This window comes from Austrofundulus limnaeus, unplaced genomic scaffold (assembly GCF_001266775.1).
Source record: "Austrofundulus limnaeus strain Quisiro unplaced genomic scaffold, Austrofundulus_limnaeus-1.0 Scaffold880, whole genome shotgun sequence".
NCBI lineage: Eukaryota > Metazoa > Chordata > Actinopteri > Cyprinodontiformes > Rivulidae > Austrofundulus > Austrofundulus limnaeus.
Window position 1 is genome coordinate 129,105 of NW_013953282.1, and position 19,147 is coordinate 148,251.

The 19,147-nt window shown below is 39.7% G+C and overlaps 1 protein-coding gene across 2 annotated transcripts in view; it reads left to right on the forward strand.

Moving 5' to 3' along the window:
- usp24 (ubiquitin specific peptidase 24) overlaps window positions 1-19,147 on the forward strand; it is a gene marked incomplete at its 3' end in the record, with an annotated part of 51,124 nt that overhangs the window by 22,305 nt on the left and 9,672 nt on the right. Inside the window, 18 exon segments of one of the 2 annotated variants that reach the window (XM_014029291.1) lie at window positions 6,311-6,418; window positions 6,498-6,647; window positions 6,725-6,856; window positions 12,361-12,472; window positions 12,558-12,634; window positions 12,715-12,855; window positions 13,054-13,107; window positions 13,190-13,323; window positions 13,447-13,513; window positions 13,642-13,752; window positions 13,844-13,942; window positions 14,037-14,210; window positions 14,293-14,378; window positions 14,520-14,628; window positions 16,249-16,404; window positions 16,489-16,586; window positions 16,717-16,812; window positions 18,845-19,067. In XM_014029291.1, the coding sequence (XP_013884745.1) occupies window positions 6,311-6,418; window positions 6,498-6,647; window positions 6,725-6,856; window positions 12,361-12,472; window positions 12,558-12,634; window positions 12,715-12,855; window positions 13,054-13,107; window positions 13,190-13,323; window positions 13,447-13,513; window positions 13,642-13,752; window positions 13,844-13,942; window positions 14,037-14,210; window positions 14,293-14,378; window positions 14,520-14,628; window positions 16,249-16,404; window positions 16,489-16,586; window positions 16,717-16,812; window positions 18,845-19,067 (2,127 nt within the window). 2 annotated transcript variants of the gene reach the window in all.

Here is a 19,147-nt window from a genome sequence, read left to right on the forward strand (position 1 = left end):
GCCACTTTGTTAATAAAAAAAGACCCTGATCTTTTCAGACATGGGCTTTATCAGACCTGTGGTGATTTGCTGTTGATTCTGACTTTAGGCCATCAGCAGTAAATCTTTACAGTTCAACATAGAGTCCTAAACTAGTCCACATGTGGTAGTTGTCCCACTTGGACTGGTCTTCAATCATGTTTTAGTCTTAACACCTGATGCTGTCTGCTTCAGATAAACATTCACACAAAGATGACCATCCATCCATCCATCCATCCATCCATCCATCCATCCATCCATCCATCCACCATGTAGACCTGATTCTATCTTTCAGGGTCACTGGTGTCCACATCCAGCAGTCAGTGTGAGGGGACACCCTGGACATGTCTCCAGTCCATCACATAGAGACAAACAGCCATTCACTCTCTCACTCACACCCAGGAACCGTCCAGTACTCAAAGAAAACTCGTACTGGGAGAACATGCAAACTCTACCCAGGAAGGTCTCAGACCGGGATTCAAACTTGCAACCTTCTCAGTGTCAGATTGTAGACAGACAACAGTAGAACTCACTGCTGTGTTTCACAGTGAGACTGAACATTTCCACACAAAACTACTGTGTAGCTGTAAGAAAACCACTAACCATGGGACGGCATGAAATCATGATGGTATGACAACCTTGGGCAAAAATATCATGTATGACAGTATTATGATTACAGCTCTAAAATGTTTTATTTTCAAACTGGTATTTAAAACAAAAAGAGGATAAATTTCCTATTATTATATTAAACTTTAATTATCTTTGGAAGCTGTTTTAGATCACAGAGGTGTTAATGTTGAAATTTTATTTACCTGTGTGCATCTGTACTTATGATTTTTAGATTATCCTGATAAAGTTTAAATCTAATCTAGTAAGATAACTGCTTTTCCTCTGTTTTATTAGTTAAGACAAATCAGTGTATACTGCACAAATCTTTTTATTGAAGTAATGTATCATGTTGGGAGTTTTTGTTTTAAATTTCAGAAGGGTTTTTGACATAAAGATTATATAATTATATGCACACAGAAACAAGAAATCACAACTATGAATGTGTGTTTATGAACCACACATTCAGCTAACGAGCTGCTAAAGGAGGCATTCAGTTTTATCACCTTTCACTTAAAACTTGTCAAATACACAATCCAACAACTCCAAAACAAGTTTACAGACAAGTTGCAGACATCACTGATGTCTGATGCTAAAGTTAGCTCGTTCATTTGAAGATAGCATAACCTTTACCTGGAGCTGTGATCATGTTAGARGTGTTCCCTCCATGGTCCACATGGRCTTCATCTTTAAGGCATCCTAAGTATTTTCTTATAGCTGGATTTATTTTTTTAGCAGGTAAAAAGTTTGGGGAACTCTCTTCCTTCAGACATCACACAACCTGCAGAGCTGCTACCTGTCGGCACTCAGCAGCTCTGTGAGGGTGCACAGGGGAGGGGTCGCAGGGGTGAAGTCTGCAGCTGCAGACACCTTAGAAAAAATAAATAAAAAACACTTCTACTGCTTTAAATTTGATTGGTTTTTAAACCATGACTTTTTCCATATCACGGTTTACCATGAAAACTGTGTCCTGCCTAAAGGAGGCCAATGGAAAAAAACAGATTAATTTTGTTAGGGAGCATAAAGACTGGACTCTGGAGCAGTGGAAGGTCCTGTGGTCTGATGGGTCCAGACGGACCCTGATCCACACTGACCTTGGTCCAGACTGATGGGAGTATCAGTATAAGAAGAGAGGTAGGTGAAGGGATGCACCCACCCATCATGTTTAGTGCTTACTGTACCAGTCTGCAGGTGCAGGTGGTCTGGTCTAGGTCCACCAGCATCATGAGGTCAGCTGAATATACTGAATGAGCAGGTCAGTGGATTGGTTCAGCCATGTTCCACCATGACAAGGCCAGGATTCATCAGGCCTACACTGTGAAGGAGTGGTTCAGGGAGCATGATGCTACATTCACACTGAACGTGTTTTGAGCAGCAAAAGCACYCCCAATGCCTCAAGTTGGACGCTCTACTTTCAGACCGGGACAGAGACTAGAGGTGCGTCTGAAGAGGGAGGAGCGTCGTGGTTCTTTTCTGGTCTGTCTTTACTACGGTGAAATAAAGATAAAATAAAGAAAATGGCCAGTGCTGGGCAGCGCTAATTCAAAAATTAGCTCCGCAATTTCTAAAGCGCTTATGAAGATATTTAGGTCCACAACTTCAAAACCTGCTTATTGCATAGAAATATTAGAGGAAGCTAATTCTAAAATGCAGGTTCAATTTGACACGTTCTAGCTGGCTACAGTTCATTGCTGCCCACTAGTGGTGTATGAACCCTTGTGCAGCTCGTTTTACAACTGCCGAATGCTGGGGGTCTGATCTCCTGAAACACAACTTTGACTCCTGGGTGGACAAATTAAAAACGTTGTTGAGCGTTGCTCGGCTGATTCTTTAAAAAGTTGTTGAGGATTGCTATTTTGGCTGATTTTTTGTCTTTTTTTTTGTTTGTTGTAGATTTTTCATTAACATCAATAAAGTGATTTTAAAACACTGTTCATTGGAAAACTGAAGCGATGCATTCTGGGTACATGACGGACTGACGAGAAACGAAAGCACGGGGAACAGGAAACTAGTTTTCCCCCTTCAAAATAAAAGCTTGAATTTTAAAGTTTTTCATGTTTCCATTGGATTTTAAAGTTTTCCAGTTCACCTGAAACTCCTCAGACTGAAGAAGTCTCTTGGAGGAGAGAAGAAGAGCCATCCAGAGGACCTACTGATTTTTTCTTTGTGATTTTTGAGAGGCATCAGGACGTTTCCATGTAGCTGCAGCTGCTCCAGTTGACCACTAGATGTCAGTCTTCATCAGCATAAGTCTATAACCTCGTTGCTTCGACCAATCACTTCAAGTATTGAGCTCCAGCGTTAAACTTTATTTATTTTTTAAAAAGGAGCTCTGATTGTAAAGTAAAATAAATCAATACATACAAAATTTTAGTAAGGATTACAAACGTTAACTGTTTTAACTGGGACAGGGAGTTCTAAACACTGCCTTCCTGCTACGTAAGCAGACACAAAGCATTGTGGGAAATGTCTGTAAAATGTGGATCCCTGCTGGCTGCTGAATATTGTCTTTTGTAGTATGTTTATTATAATTTAACAGAAGCCATATGAGTCATTTAGATTGCTGCCAGCAAAAATACTTTGCAAAGCTGACCCAGTAAAATGAGAACGGACTGAACCGTGACCCAAAGCGACAGTCAGGAAGGATGTATACCTTCACAAAAATAGTGTTAAGCCTGGAGGGGAGCTGTTGGACAGATCAAGTGCGTTGTGAGTCCTGACAGCAATTCCTTCTGCTGTTCAAGATAATAACCGGTAGAAAATGAGTTATTAGTGGAACTGCAATTTAAATTTAAAAAGTGCAAATCCACTTATGAATTATAAAAATTAGCAAGACCGCTAAAGCGCAAACAAAATGTTCAGGTCTGCATATAGTGGATTTGCGCTTTAGCGGACTTGTGCCCACCACTGACAATGGCTTTGCTTTATTTACCAATGAGCGAGCAAACGTTGCGCACAACAGATAATAAATTCACCAGATGATTTGGAGGCGGTTTGTTTGGTTAGTTTCACTCCAGGAGCTGCGAGCTGATGGACTATTTTTCGTCCAGAGCTCAGTTTAACACCGTGGTCAGTTTAACGAGCTGCTGACCCACATCGGTGCTGATATCTCCAGCCAGAACATCAACTACAGATGGTCCATTTCAGCTAAAGAGCTCCTGTCCGTCTGTTTGTGGGCAACATTCAGGGAACTGTCACCTGGAAAAATCACGCTCTCTGATTGGTTGACACGGCTCGTCGAGCAGCAAAAATTCAGATTTTTTAACTTGGGCGTCGGCTGCTTTGGAAACTTCGCATGCATGGAAAACGATCTACTGCAGTGGTTACCAAAGTTGGGGTTGGGACCCACAATGGGGTCCCAAACATCAAGACAGGGTCCTGAAAAGACTTTCTGAATTATCTATATTAGAAAATAACAACTAACAACATTTTTTTGCCTTTTTTGTTACAAGAGTAAGGTTAGTGTACTTAAAGGATCCCTGATTAGTTGTAACATTAAACTTTATTTGATAAACATTTATTTTAACTGTAAAATAAAGACTGTAAAAATACTGTAGGATGTTTAGTTTTGTAAATTTCTAAAAATATATTTTAACATGGACTGGGCCATTTTATTTGCACACAAAGCATTCTGGGTAAATGATGACGTGGATAGGTCCTCGGTGTGAGCGAGCTATATCCACCCTGAAGGTTAATCTTGGACAATATCTGATGATGGACTCTTTTAAATGAAACCAGAGAGCGTTGACAGAGAGGAGAAGGTAGAAATGACTCAGCCTGGAACTGAAAATATGGATGGAGGACAACAGAGCTGCTTCATGGAAGAACAACCTCAGATTAGCCTGTTAGCCTTCGCGCTAGCGCCAACACTATATTGCCTTATATGTATTAGCTCGGTGCTAGCGCAACAAACAAGCTAACCTGTTGTCCTCCATCCATATTTTCAGTTCCAGGCTGAGTCATTTCTACCTTCTCCTCTCTGTCAACGCTCTCTGGTTTCATTTAAAAGAGTCGATCATCAGATATTGTCCAAGATTAACCTTCAGGGTGGATATAGCTCGCTAGCAGCCTCGCACCGAGGACCTATCCACYTCATCATTTACCCAGAATGCTTTGTGTGGAAATAAAATGGCTCCGTCCATGTTATTATAGATTTTTAAAAATTTACAAAACTAAACATCCTACAGTATTTTACAGTTTTTAATTTACAGTTAAAATTTATGTTTACTAAATAAAGTCTAATGTTACAACTAATCAGGGATCATTTTAAAATGGACAGAAATAGCACAATGAATATTGTTACTATGCTCTTTTTTTTTACTTGAAAACAATATTTATGATCCAACAACAGTTGGGGGCTCAGGTCTGATATTTTAAGGGTCACAGGCTGAAAAGTTTGGGAACCACTGCTCTATTGCATCTACCGCTTCATTAAACGCCACACTAAATGGACTTGACGCACCGCGAGACCCCTAGAGGCGCATCTAGCGTAGACTTTTCTTATAAACCGGCTGCTCCTGCAGCTCAAAACGTGTTTGGTGTGAACGTAGCAGGAGACTGGACTGGACACAATCCTACAAAGCTGCCATTCACTGTGTATTCTGACACCTGTCAGTCAGAACCTGTTTCAGCAGTTTGAGCCTTCGCTACATGCACCAGTGAGGCTTGACCACCCATAGCTCTGCTGTCGGACCACCAGTTTTCCTTTCTCTGATCAGTTTTGGTAGTTGCTGCAGTGGTCATAATGTTATGGCTAATAGATGTATGTAGAGTGTTGTAGAGTGAAGCTATGCATGCTTTGTCCTCTTCTGTTTTCTCCGTGGTGCTCAGTGGTGCATGTAGTTGTCACCAGTAAACATGTATTGTGTTTTTTTGCTCTCATACATGACCTGTTGAAAACTGCTGTGTCATGCTTTTAACATCATACAGTAAACACTAGCTTGACTGCAGCCACATGTACCATGTGCCAGCTCCACACATCTCTCATGTCATTGGGTGTGAACACAGATATGTACCAGTGTCTCCCTTCAAATGAAATGTGTGTCTCTAGACCCACACTCAGGAGGACATTAGAGGCAGCAACAATCAAACCTCATTTCATATTGGCACTTGGGGCAAGAAGAAATCTAATTCTTTGGCTAAAGTAAGAAAGTAGTCTCATATGATCCTGTTGACCCATGTGTGTCTAATCTCGCTGCTTCCTGCCTGCCACTCAATCTTGGAGGAGGGTTCAACCACAAAGGGCTTTCTTTGGTCACAGATTGATAATTTCTCAGATGATTGCAACATGAGGTAATTTATCCAGCTGTGTGTTAATCTTCTGCTTGCCTAACTAAAGAGGGTTTTYGCTCTTCTCGTGTCTACACCTTGCTGTTGATCTGTTCTGGGTGACAGCTTTCTGATGAGTGATCTAGTAGCCCAATAAGGGGGTCAGTTTTGGTGGAAGTGCTCAGAACCATGGATACCCTAAAGAAGCACGTTTGAATCCTGTTAATGTCTGAAGAAGTGCTCTGTATCCCTGGCTCTGACCTGTTTTTCTCAAAGCTTTTACTTCAAAACTGTCAGGTCTGTGATGGAGCCTTCTAATCAAATGATTTAAAGGCCCATCATAGAGCTTTGGTTTCAGAGCATGTCTTCTTCTTCTTTTTGTAATTGCACAAATATTACCTGTTGTCTGTCTCAACAGGCTTCTCAGCAGAGCGTTCCTCAGGCCGTCTGGGTTGTTCCRGCCCTCCGACAGCTGCACGAAATCACTCGTTCTTTCATCAAGCAGACCTACCAGAAACAGGACAAGGTAGGACAAACACTGAGGATGTGAAGGAGCTGCTCCACACTCCACGATGCTACGATAACTGTTTCCTGTTTCACCACAGAGCATCATCCAGGACTTAAAGAAGAACTTTGAGATCATTAAGCTGATCACAGGGTCTCTGGTGTGCTGCCACCGCCTGGCAGTGACGGCTTCAGGCAATAACGGGCTCTCCTGCTCCACTCTGGTGGACGGCAGGTACACCTACCAGGAGGTTAGTCCCTGTTTACTGTGTTTCATCTGAAGCTTCTTATTGTTGGACTTTATGACACATGAAACATCTCTGTGCAGTATCTGGACAGTCACCTGCGCTTCCTGGCCTTCTTCCTCCAAGAAGCCAGCCTCTACCTGGTGTGGAACAGAGCCAAGGAGCTCTGGGAGTGTCTGGTGTCCGGGCCGGACGTTTGTGAACTTGACCGTGAGGTATGAAGACATTTGATGCTAAATGAAACCTTGTCCTCACCCTGTTTCTCTAAATGACTGCTCAGGTGGAACGCACACAGACCCCTCCTCCTTTTAATGTTTCTGTAAAGTCATCTGTTTAAAATAAGTTTACCACTAAACCAGTTAGAAACAAGCTGAATATTTCATTGAAAGTGCAGCTCTGTGGAGAGATTGTTTGGTGTTTCTGTTGTAGTATCAGAGGAAAACATTCAGTTACCATATGATCCTTAACACAGGTGCAAGCTGCTGTCTGCTGCAGAACACCTGTCATGTTTTACTGGGTTTATGGGAGTGAGAGGCAGATTCAGTTTGTTCTGATTTAATCTGAGTTGCTTGGTGTGACACCAAGTGGTCACCTAAYGTTGGGTTGGACAAAATCCCACTGTGTGCAATTAATAATGAGAACAACTATTGCCAGTTATCATTTGGCCATGAATATGATTAGTGCTGCGGGGCGGACTGACCTGAGATTCCCCAGTAGTCCACTGGGTGGCACTCTTCTCTTTCCTCTTCTAATCCAAATAACTTCCTGCTCCAAGTCCTCACTCTGTCTCAGAACATTTCTTCCTCCATCTCTGCCTTTGAGCTTCCTCCTCTCTCTGCAAAGGTTCATGCTCAAATATCACCTCATTGTTTTACTCACTTTATTCTTTTATTTTAAAAAAGGGATCAGTCTTTGGTAGAGGTGGGATATTGACTCCCTCCATTGCACTAGGGGGCTCTAAAGGTTCTTTACTTCTGCTCTGAAGGACTTTGTGTAAAACTGGAAGTAATATTGCCAAAAATCAATTGTCAAGTGATTTTAAATGAAGCAAACATAGAGAAAAAAATAATAAATAAATTGAGAATCCTTCTACATTTGCAGTTAAAGGAACAGTAGCTGCATTTCCAACAAATGTGCGCAAAACTTTATCAATATTCTGTTAATTAAAAAAACACAGTTTCACAACTACAGTGTTTCCATTAAGTAAGAAATGTTATTAAAGTCACGTGAATACGTTTGTTGTCATGATAAGTCATTACAAACATGGCAGCGATGGATGTAAACACACAGCATGTTGCTACCACGACACTAGCGCTCATCATCAGAGGAGACGTCGGCGTCTTTTATCGAGGCTTTCCAGCGACAAGTCCCTACTTGGGAGCGGCTACGTATGCTGTGTTTTTGGGAAATTGTAGTCGCTGAGTTTACTATTTTATACTACTTCTGTGATATTACTACTACTTCTACTTCCTGTTATCTTCTTCATCATCGTCTTTTTCACCAGTAGAAACAGACGGTTGTTGATCATGTGACTCCTGTGATGTGAAAAAACTTTCCATTGTAGTTTTGTGAAAAACACCAATTTAGATACGACTGAAAAACCACCTCATCCTAGAGCAAAAACATTTTGTCAAAAAACGTAAGTTATTTCGAAATTGACGTGTTTCCATTGAGCAAATTTGTTTTTGAAATTCTAATTTGCGCTAGGGATGCAAGTTATTGAATAATGGATTGATCCAAGGTTGATTGYTCTTATGGATCGACTAACGATTAATTGATAAGCGGCCATTTTCCTAAAAACCTAACATTTCTCTTGAATTAAGAGTCTTTCTGTAACGTGAAGGGCTAATTTTGTACACTAAATAAAAACGTACTGTATTTTAACAATTCATTGTGCCAGCTGTGTGAGTAAACACTGACTGAATGAATAGAAAAATGTGGATTTCTCTCACATTATTAAATTTGGACATATTTACAAAATATAACAAYACAGGAATCTGTTAAGTTGCTTGTTGAAAAAAATAGTAATAAAATGAGTAAAACACTTACGTAATCCATCCTGAAGATGAAAAACTTATTTAAACACAGGGTAATATTTAAAGATTGACTCAAAAACAAACTAAGAACATAATAAAATTTCTCTGAAAGATGTGAGATACAAATGAGTACTGGCAATAGTTTGTTTGTTTGTTTGTTTGTTTGTTTACACTCCATCTTAGCTGGGCTGCTGGACATGTCATGATCTGGCATCAGTTACTATTTATTAGATTGGTTCACTGGCCGGGTTATGTCACACAGATTAGATTAACTTCATATTTTTAACGACTGTAATGTTTTTGTTTTGTTTTGTTCTTTCACACYAGTTAAACTCAACGAGAGGAAGCTAACATTAGCCACAGTTAGCTTACCGTTCTGTCGTCCTGCTCTCTTGTTTTAAGCATCATAGTGCTGGATACTCTGGCACAGCCTTCAGTACTTTTCCTTGGGATTTGGTATGGTCCATTATTATTGTTGTGTCGCAAATAAAACTAAATAAGACTCGTGCGTTTGCGTTCCCACCCACATTATTGAGACAGCTTTCTGCTGCTCAGTTCAACTGGACCGGGGTAGAGCAGCAGCGCGCTCTGCTGGATGAAGTCAAAACTACACCGAAATATGGTTTAAATGACGTTTTCAATTAATCGAATGGAAGAAACTTTAATCTAATAAACCATTAATCAACAATTAATCGTAAATCGATTAATTGTTTGCATCCCTAATTTGAGCATTTTCATGGTCAATGGCAATGCATCTAGTGTTTAACATTTAGGCATATCTTTTAGCAGAACTTAAGACAATCACCATTAAACACGATCAAAACACACGTAATCATTAAAAAGAAGTTGTTGGATTATTTTTACTTTAGAACAAGCTGTTCATATGTACATGGGTGCTGGTCGACACTGCCATGTTTCTACAGTAGCTCAGAAAGGACAAACAAAGGGCTAGGAAAATCAAGAACTGTTTGTGTTGTGAAGATGAACTAGGCATTGCATTAGACCTCAATGAGAAATAAGAAATGATCATTTTACATATCACATTTCCTAAATTTCTAATGAAATGGATCCTACCACTGCCATTAGACATCATGTTCAGGAGTATAGAAGATTTATAGATTTATGACACCTGATGACCACCGTAGAGACTCTGTTGTGTTTGGAGGACTTAGTTTGGCTTCAAAGTAAGAAAAGGGGGCTTTGAGGGAAATAGGTTGGGAACCACTGCAATAAACTACAAAACTCAAACACAGTAAACATAGATCTAACATCTCATCCCTCACTCCAGCTCTTGTCTCTATTGCTGCCAAACTTGACTCAACTTTCATCTCTTTTTTATTTTCTTCTTCCTGTACATGTTTTGTCACTCATCAAATAATTTCAGGGGTTAGTCAGAAAGAAGTTTAGTGGTTTTATGTTTGTTCGGCAGGGAGGAGGTGGAACCAGAGGGTGGATTGAGGTGTTTTTTTGTTTTTCAATGCCTCCTGCTGCACCATCTTTCAAATATGATGAACATTAAAAACAACATGTGCTGTAAATTATTTATCATAATTCTGGTTTTACTTGGTCTGTCAACACTGTTTAAGAACTGTGTATAACTTGAAGTCTGGACTTTTGTCTCAGACTGGGACAGATTGAGTGAGCCTATATTTCCCACAAGAGTGATTTTACATCACTCTAGTGGAAAACTCTAGTGTAAATCACTAGTGTAAATCACTCTAGTTGGAAACTACTGTAAATCACTAGTGTAAATCACTCTAGTGTAAATCACTAGTGTAAATCACTCTAGTGTAAATCACTAGTGTAATCACTAGTGTAAATCAATGTAAATCACTAGTGTAAATCATTTGTAAATCACTGTAAATCACTAGTGTAATTCACTAGTTTAAAGTAATGTAAATCACTCTAGTGTAAATCATTTGTAAATCACTGTAAATCACTCTAGTGTACTTCACTAGTTTAAATCAATGTAAATCACTAGTGTAAACCACTATAAATCAGTAGTATAAATCACTAGTGTAAATCAATGTAAATCACTAGTGTAATCACTAGTGTAAATCACTCTAGTGTAAATCACTAGTGTAAATCACTCTAGTGTGAATCGCTCTAGTGTGAATCACTAGTGTAAATCACTGTAAATCACTCTAGTTTAAGTCACTCTAGTGTAATCACTAGTTTAAATCACTCTGGTGTAATCACTAGTGTAAATCACTCTAGTGTAAATCACTAGTGTAAATCACTCTAGTGTAAATCACTAGTGTAAATCACTCTAGTGTAGTGTAATCACTAGTGTAAATCACTCTAGTGTAATCACTAGTGTAAATTAGTGTTGTGTAAATCACTAGAGTAAATTATTCTAGTGTAAATCACTAGTGTAAATCACTGTAAATCATTCTAGTGTAAATCACTCTAGTGTAATCACTAGTGTAAATCACTCTAGTGTAATCACTAGTGTAAATTAGTGTTGTGTAAATCACTAGAGTAAATTATTCTAGTGTAAATCACTAGTGTAAATCACTGTAAATCATTCTAGTGTAAATCACTCTAGTGTAATCACTAGTGTAAATCACTCTAGTGTATATCACTCTAAATCACTCTAGTTTAAGTCACTCTAGTGTAATCACTAGTGTAAATCACTCTAGTGTAAATCACTAATGTAATCATTAGTGTAAATCACTGTAAATCATTCTAGTGTAAATCACTCTAGTTTAATTACTGGTGTAAATCACAAGTATAAATCACTCTAGTGTAGTGTACTCACTAGTGTAAATCACTCTAGTGTACTCACTAGTGTAAATTTCTCTAGTGTAATCACTAGTGTAAATTACTCTAGTGTAAATCACTCTAGTGTAAATCATTCTAATGTAGTCACTAGTGTAAATCGCTCTATTGTAAATCACTCAAGTTTAAATCATTAGTGTAAATCTCTGTAAATCATTCTAGTGTAAATCACTCTAGTTTAATTACTAGTGTAAATCACTCTAGTGTAATCACTAGTTTAATTACTAGTGTAAATCACTCTAGTGTAATCACAAGTGTAAATCACTAGTGTAAATCACTAGTCTAATCACTAGTGTAAATCACTCTAGTGTAAATCACTAAATAATTCTAGTGTAAATCGCTCTAGTTTAATTACTAGTGTAAATCACTAGTATAATCACTAGTGTAAATCACTGTAAATCATTCTAGTGTAAATCACTGTAAATCATTCTAGTGTAAATCACTATAATTACTAGTGATTTACACTAGTAATTAAACTAGTGTAAATCACTAGTTTAATTACTAGTGTAAATCACTCTAGTATAATCACTAGTGTAAATCACTCTAGTATAATCACTAGTGTAAATCACTGTAAATCACTAGTGTAAATCACTGTAAATCACTAGTGTAAATCACTAGTGTAAATCACTCTAGTGTAAATCACTAGTGTAAATCACTGTAAATCACACTAGTGTAAATCACTAGTGTAAATCACTGTAAATCACACTAGTGTAAATCACTAGTGTAAATCACTGTAAATCACTCGGGGTTAATCCTTATTTAGTTTTTTGCCATTATCCCACACTCCTAACCCATGAGGTTGTTCATTAACTTACTGTTTGCTACAGCTGCTCTCTATCTAATGTATAATGTAAGTAGTTCATAAGTTCTGCACTAAAGGTTGATATTTTTTGTACATTTAGATGTGTTTTGAGTGGTTCACTAAAGGACAACATGACCTGGAGAGTGACGTCCAGCAGCAGCTCTTTAAGGAGAAAATCTTAAAACTGGAGCCTTATGAGATCACTATGAACGGTGAGAGACTGTGTGTGTTTATGCCAACAGTTCACAAATGATTGAATATTTGACATGGCAGTAACGTGTTTAAAATGTGCCTCAGGTTTTAATTTGTTCAAGACTTTCTTTGAGAACGTCAATCTGTGTGACCACCGTCTGAAGCGTCAGGGAACTCAGCTGGTGAGTCCTCGTTCACGTTCTGTGTTTCTGATATGATACATGTTGTATAAAACCTTTAACATATCATATGCTGTCATTAGTGTGTGGAGCGTCTTGACCTGGCGGGGATGGATTTTATTTGGCGCATCGCCATGGAAACCCCTGATGAAGAGATAGCCAATGAAGCGATCCAGCTAATAATCACATACAGCTACACCAACCTCAATCCTAAAATGAAGAAGGTTTGTTTATGTCTACCCATATACATTATTATATACATAATATACACACACGTGTATATTCTTACATTAACATGTTTTATGTAAAATCACATGTGTATATTCTTATATTAACATGTTATTAAGTTAAATCACACGTGTAAATTCACATATTAACATGTTTTTAAGTTAAATCACATGTATATTCTTATCTTCTTGCAGGATTCTGTCWCTTTGCACAAGAAGTTTATAGCTGATTGCTACAAGCGTCTGGAGGTATGCACCTGATTTATGATGGGAGTGTTGTCGTTGATAAAAACCAAGCCGTAGCAGCTCATCTCTGTTCCCCTCTCCTCAGGCTGCCAGCTCGGCCCTGGGCGGGCCCACTTTAACCCACGCCGTTACCAAGGCCACCAAGATGCTGACGGCCACTGCCATGCCCACTGTGGCCACATCTGTACAGTCACCTTCCAGGTACAGAGGGGGGTTTGGGTAAGAACAGACTTACTAACCTTATTATCACCTTTGTTTTCTCACATCCTTTATTTATTCCTGATAACAGTTTTAAAGTCTGTTAACTGGAAGTCTCACAGAAACTCTCGTGTTGATTTGTAGGTCCACAAAGCTGGTGATAATTGAAAGACTGTTGTTATTGGCTGAACGTTACGTCATCACTATAGAGGTATTTGACTGCACCATATGTAGGATTCAAGTGGTCATACATGTCATTATTTTAGTGTCCTTTAGTCAGAATGTGGTGTTTTTTCACAGTAAAGCTGTTGTTTTTGTTGTTTTTGTGCTCCTGTTCAGGACATGTACTCATTTCCTCGCACTATCCTACCTCATGGGGCCTCGTTTAACGGACACCCCGTCACTCTTCACATCACCTATGAGTCAACCAAAGACACGTTTGCTCTGGAGGTATTCCTGGTTTCCTGTAGTGTTTTGTGTTTATTTGATGATGTGATTGTGTGTGTGTAGAGGAGCTGACTGTGTGCTGTGTGTCCTGCAGACCCACAGTAATGAGACCATAGGAAGCATCCGCTGGAAGATCTCAGAGCATCTGAGCTGTCCAGTAGATAATGTCCAGATCTTTGCTAACGACAGCATGGTGAGTGTTCCTGACTCGGCTCCTCTCTTGGTTTTACCTTAGTCTTCTGAGCTCTACGTTGAAGAGTGTCGTTTCTGTCCTGACTTCCTGTTAGCTGACCATGAATCGGGACCAGAAGCTGCTGTCCCAGCTGGGCTTCAGTGATGAGCAGACCCTGACGGTGAAGAGCTCAGGCACTGGCACTCCTTCAGGCAGCTCAGAGTCCTCAGCCTCGGCCTCCAGCAGTTCCAGCTCTGCCGTCTTCAACTCTGCCTACGCCTTGGAGCAGGTATTACCTTAAGTCATGACTGTGCATCTTACTGAGCGTGAGCCCAGTCCAGGTTCTGATGTGTCCCTGTCTGTGAGCTCAGGAGAAGTCTCTGCCTGGGGTGGTGATGGCTTTGGTCTGCAACGTCTTTGAGATGCTTTACCAGCTGGCTAACTTGGATGAGCCCAGGTGAGACGGTAGTTTTCATGTTGCATCTACCATGAAGATGTCCTGATGTACTGTTTACTTCATCTAAGTGTAAAATCTAACCCTTACACAGTGATTGTGTCGGGACTGAAGGACTTTTCTTTATCATTTGGTAACTAACAGAATCACTCTTCGTGTGAGGAAGCTGCTGCTGCTGATTCCAACAGATCCTGAAGTGCAAGATGCTCTCGACAACTTTGTCCCCAAAGAATCCAGCGTGTGGAGCCACCAGGTGCCTCTCAATGACTCGTGAAGCTCTCCCCTTTCTCACATCTGCTGGTCTAACCATGGTCCTTGTACAGGGCTCCTGTGGGTCCTTAAAAACTCTGAAAGGGCTCTGAATTCATCAAATTYAAAATAAGGCRTTCATTAGCCTTAAAATGTCTTAAATCAACCTTTCAGAGGTCTTAAATCAACACAAGTTGTAATTTGTCTCAAGTATTAAAATAATTAGTGACTTTATTTACTTTTAAAATGATGTACTGAATGCCTCTCACAGCTAGTGTTAAAATAAACATTTGAGTAAAATAATAATGATAATAATAATGATAATAATAATGATAATAATAATAAAACATTTTATTTATAAAGCGTCTTTCAGGACACCCAAGAACACTGTCCAATAGAAAGAAACTGACAGTGGTGGGCACCAGTCCYCTAAAGRACAAATCCYRTAATMYKYGACCTAAATAMTTRGTTTGTACTTTAGCGGTTTTACTAATTTTTATAATTCATAAGCAGATTTGCACTTTCTAAAATGAAAAAGCAGTACCACTAATAACTAATTATCTACCAGTCATCATTATGTTGAACAGCAGAAGGTATGACTGTCAATGAATCACAACACATGTGATCTATCCAACAGCACCCCTCCCAGATAAACACWCTTATTGTGAAGGTATACATCCTGCTGACTGTTGCTTTGGGTCACGGTTCTGATTTCCCACAATGCTTTGTGTCTGCTTACGTAGCAGGAAGGCAACAGCAAKAACAGTAAACGTTTGTAATCCATACTAAAATTTTGTATGTATTGATTTATTTTACTTTATAATCAGAGCTCCTTTTTAAAGAATAAAGTTTAAACGCTGGAGCTCAATACTTGATGTAATTGGTCGAAGCAATCAGCCAACGGGGTTAGACAGACATCTAGTGGTCAACTGGAGTAACTACATGGAAAACTTTCGTTTCCCGTCACAAATCAAATCCGTCATGTACCCAGAATGCACCTCTTCAGTTTTCCAATAAACAGTTTTAAAATTACTTTATTGATGCTTCTTTAATGAAAAATCTACACTAAACAAAAGAAAAAGACAAAGAAGCAGCTGAACTAACAATCCTCAACAACTTTTTAATTTTTACACCAGGAGCTAAAGGTCTGTTTCAGGAAATCACATCCCCAGTAATCAGAGGTTGTAGGATTAAGTTGTAAAAGAGTTCATACACCACTAGTTGGCAGTGTTGTACATATATTGTACATGAATTGTTGTCAGCTAGTAAGTGTCAAATTGAACTTGTGCTTTAAAATTAGTTTCTGCTAGTTTTACTATGACATAAGCACTTTTGAAGTTGTGGACCTAAATATTTTCATAAGAGCTTTAGAAATTGCAGAGCTAATTTTTGGATTAGCGCCGCCTACCACTGGAAATAAATGTAGATACATTGAATATATATATACAGTATATACTTTGTTGTGAAGTTAGTCTTAAATTTCATTTGAAGTGTTGTTAAAAAGTCTTAAACTGAAGGAGCGTTAAGCTGTAGAAAGCCTGTTGTAAGAACAAATGAAGAACTAATCCATTGTTTGAGCACACAGTTTGCTGTTTCAGCTCACGGCTGTGACTTCTCTCTGCAGAAGACACTGTTCACCCTGGGCCAGGGTGCAGGCTCTCGTTCTCCTTCTGTTACCCCCAAGCAGCAGCATCAGCCCAGCGCTGCGTCCATCCTGGAGTCTCTGTTRAGGTCGTCAGCTCCTGGCATGTCTACATTTAGAGTGCTGTACAACCTGGAGGTGTGTGTTGGTCCCAGCTCAAACTGAAGCCATCCTGTCACATCTGTGCTCTAACTGAAGTCTTCCTTTCTTCCTGCCTGTCAGGTACTGAGTTCAAAGCTCATGCCAACATCAGATGATGAGATGGCAAAAACAAGCAGCAAGTCTTTCTGTGAGAACTTCCTGAAGGCAGGAGGCCTTAGGTAAAACCAGAGAACTGAAACAGACCCTGTGAACATGGGCAGTTTTCTGCTGAGGCTCAGTAGAGCCCAGGATACATGTGTGTCATGTTTCCTGTTTGAAATGCCTGACAGTGTCTCTGTGCCTCCACAGCCTGGTGGTCAACGTCATGCAGAGAGACTCCATCCCCTCTGAAGTGGACTACGAGACCAGACAAGGAGTCTACTCGATCTGCCTTCAGTTAGCCAGGTGCACACATTACATTTCTACTAACAACACTCACAGACTCACAATCCCTCTGACCCCAGGCTCAGGCAGGCACAAACGTTCATATCCAAAGGACCTGGTCTACCTGGTCCAGGTGGGCCGGGTCTAGGGCCGGAGGATAGGAGGAAATATCACCCAGCTGGGCCCTTGCTCGACTGTGAAGATTGGATAGAAGTGAATGTGGATGGTCCAGCTCAGAGATGGCCAGTCCTGGTCCTGGAGGGCTGCAGCCCTGCATGTTGTTCTGCAGCTGCACCAGGAKACCTGCTCCAGATCTGGACTGAGTGGTTAAGACCAGTCTGTATCCTGATGGTGATCAGATCACCACCACATGCAATCATTTGTTCTTTATGAAAACGTCAACAGTTCCTGAACATGTCCTGAAGATCTGTTGTAACATTTACAGTGATCCTGTGAACAGACACACTGACACAACTGAAAACATCAGCTCCTTCTGTCTGGTAATAAGTCAGGGGCGGAGCCAGGGGGTGGCCAGGGGTGGCCATGGCCACCACAGACAAATCTTTGGCCACCCTGCTGTACACAGCCCTTCCACAGTGAAACAACCTTCAGGGGTGTAATAATCCTCCTGAACAGTTGGTGGCAGTGTTTAACAGTTTGAAACATCACCATGCTCTATGACTGAAGAGTAATGACAAGGAAGTGATGTTTTCTTTATATACAGAATATATAGTAGTAGTAATTTATTTGTTTCATTTGTAATACAAAATTAACAAAGTTCAAAAAAACATACAATCAAAATGAAATCAAATGAAATGAAAGGCAGCAGAAGAAGAATAAATCTTATAATATCTGCCTCTTTTTATACCTAAAATATGTTCAAAAGAAAAGTAAAATACAATAAAAATTCAAAACAACTTACAACACTTAAAAATGAACTAAAAACAAAAATTAAGACACCAACTCAAACAACAATTAACATGAATTCACTTATAATTCTCCATATTTCTTCAGAATACTATTTTTATCATTCTCTTCAATAAATACAAGGTTCTGACATTTTTAGCCTCATTTATATGCTTCATTATTTAAGCCTATGTAATCTGACTTATGGTGTCAACTTTTGGATTTATGGTGACAAATGTTTTTGTACATGTAAAACACAGTGTCGTGTGATGTTCTGAAGGCTGCATGATGATCTGTGTTTGGTTAGGAGTAGACCGATCACTAAATCAGAAAAAGTGAAACACCGCTCTTCACTGTTGGTTATCAATATTACAAATGTTCATTGAGTATTAATATTAGTTTTAAACATGCAGTAGAAGGTCATCATTATTTGTCACAATGACATGTTAACAATTAAAAATAAATCAATAAACAATATAAAAGTAAAAACCACCCCCAAAGTCACTGGATATGATAAACTGTGTCACATTAATTAGTCTTATCTCAGCTGTAGCAGTGAGTTTAAAAACAGGATGATGGAACCAGTTCCATGAAGAATCTGTCTCTGAAATAATTAAATCAAGTATTCATTTATAGGTAAAAGTATGTTTAACAACCTGGTAAAATACACCAGAATGCAGAAAATGGCATCTATATTGTTCAAAATTTTCTGAGGGAGGACCCCCAGACCCCCCAACAGTGCCCCCACCCTTTAAAAAGGTTCTGACACCATGTTTATAAGGTGGTCACTGTCTGTATGAGGACATAAGAAAATGAACAAAACACCAAGATCTGAAGAAACTTTCAACTAAAAAATTTATTTTCCTGGTCACCCCTGTGTGAGTAGTGGTCCCAGTCCACCCCTGTGAGAGTAGTGGTCCCAGCCTGAGAAAAGTGTCTGACTCCACCACTGTAATAAATCTGCATCATTTAGTCTTCAGTCCAGTGTCTCCAGTGGTAAAGGTTGCCTCTCACAGAAAACCAGCTTTAGTTAAAGGAACAATGAATCAAAGTCAGGAGGTTTTTCTGTTTAATTAGAAAAAAGAGCAGATTGTCATGGGTTTGATTTGTCCTCGTGTTGAATTAACCTGTTCTGATTAATCTTTAGGTTCCTCCTGGTTGGTCAGAGCATGCCTGCAGCGCTGGATGATGATGTCATCAGGGACGGCGAGGCGCTGTCCTCCCGGCCCTTCCGTAACACGGGGCGTAGCGGGCGACAGCTGTCTCTGTGCGGGACTCCAGAGAAGTCGTCCTGCAGACAGATGTCCCTGTCTGAGCGCTCATCCATACGAGTGGAGGAGATCATTCCTGCTGCTCGAGTGGCCATTCAGGTCCTGTCTGTCATGACTCAGCTGTTTCTCCTGTCTGTCATGACTCAGCTGTTTCTCCTGTCTGTCATGACTCAGCTGTT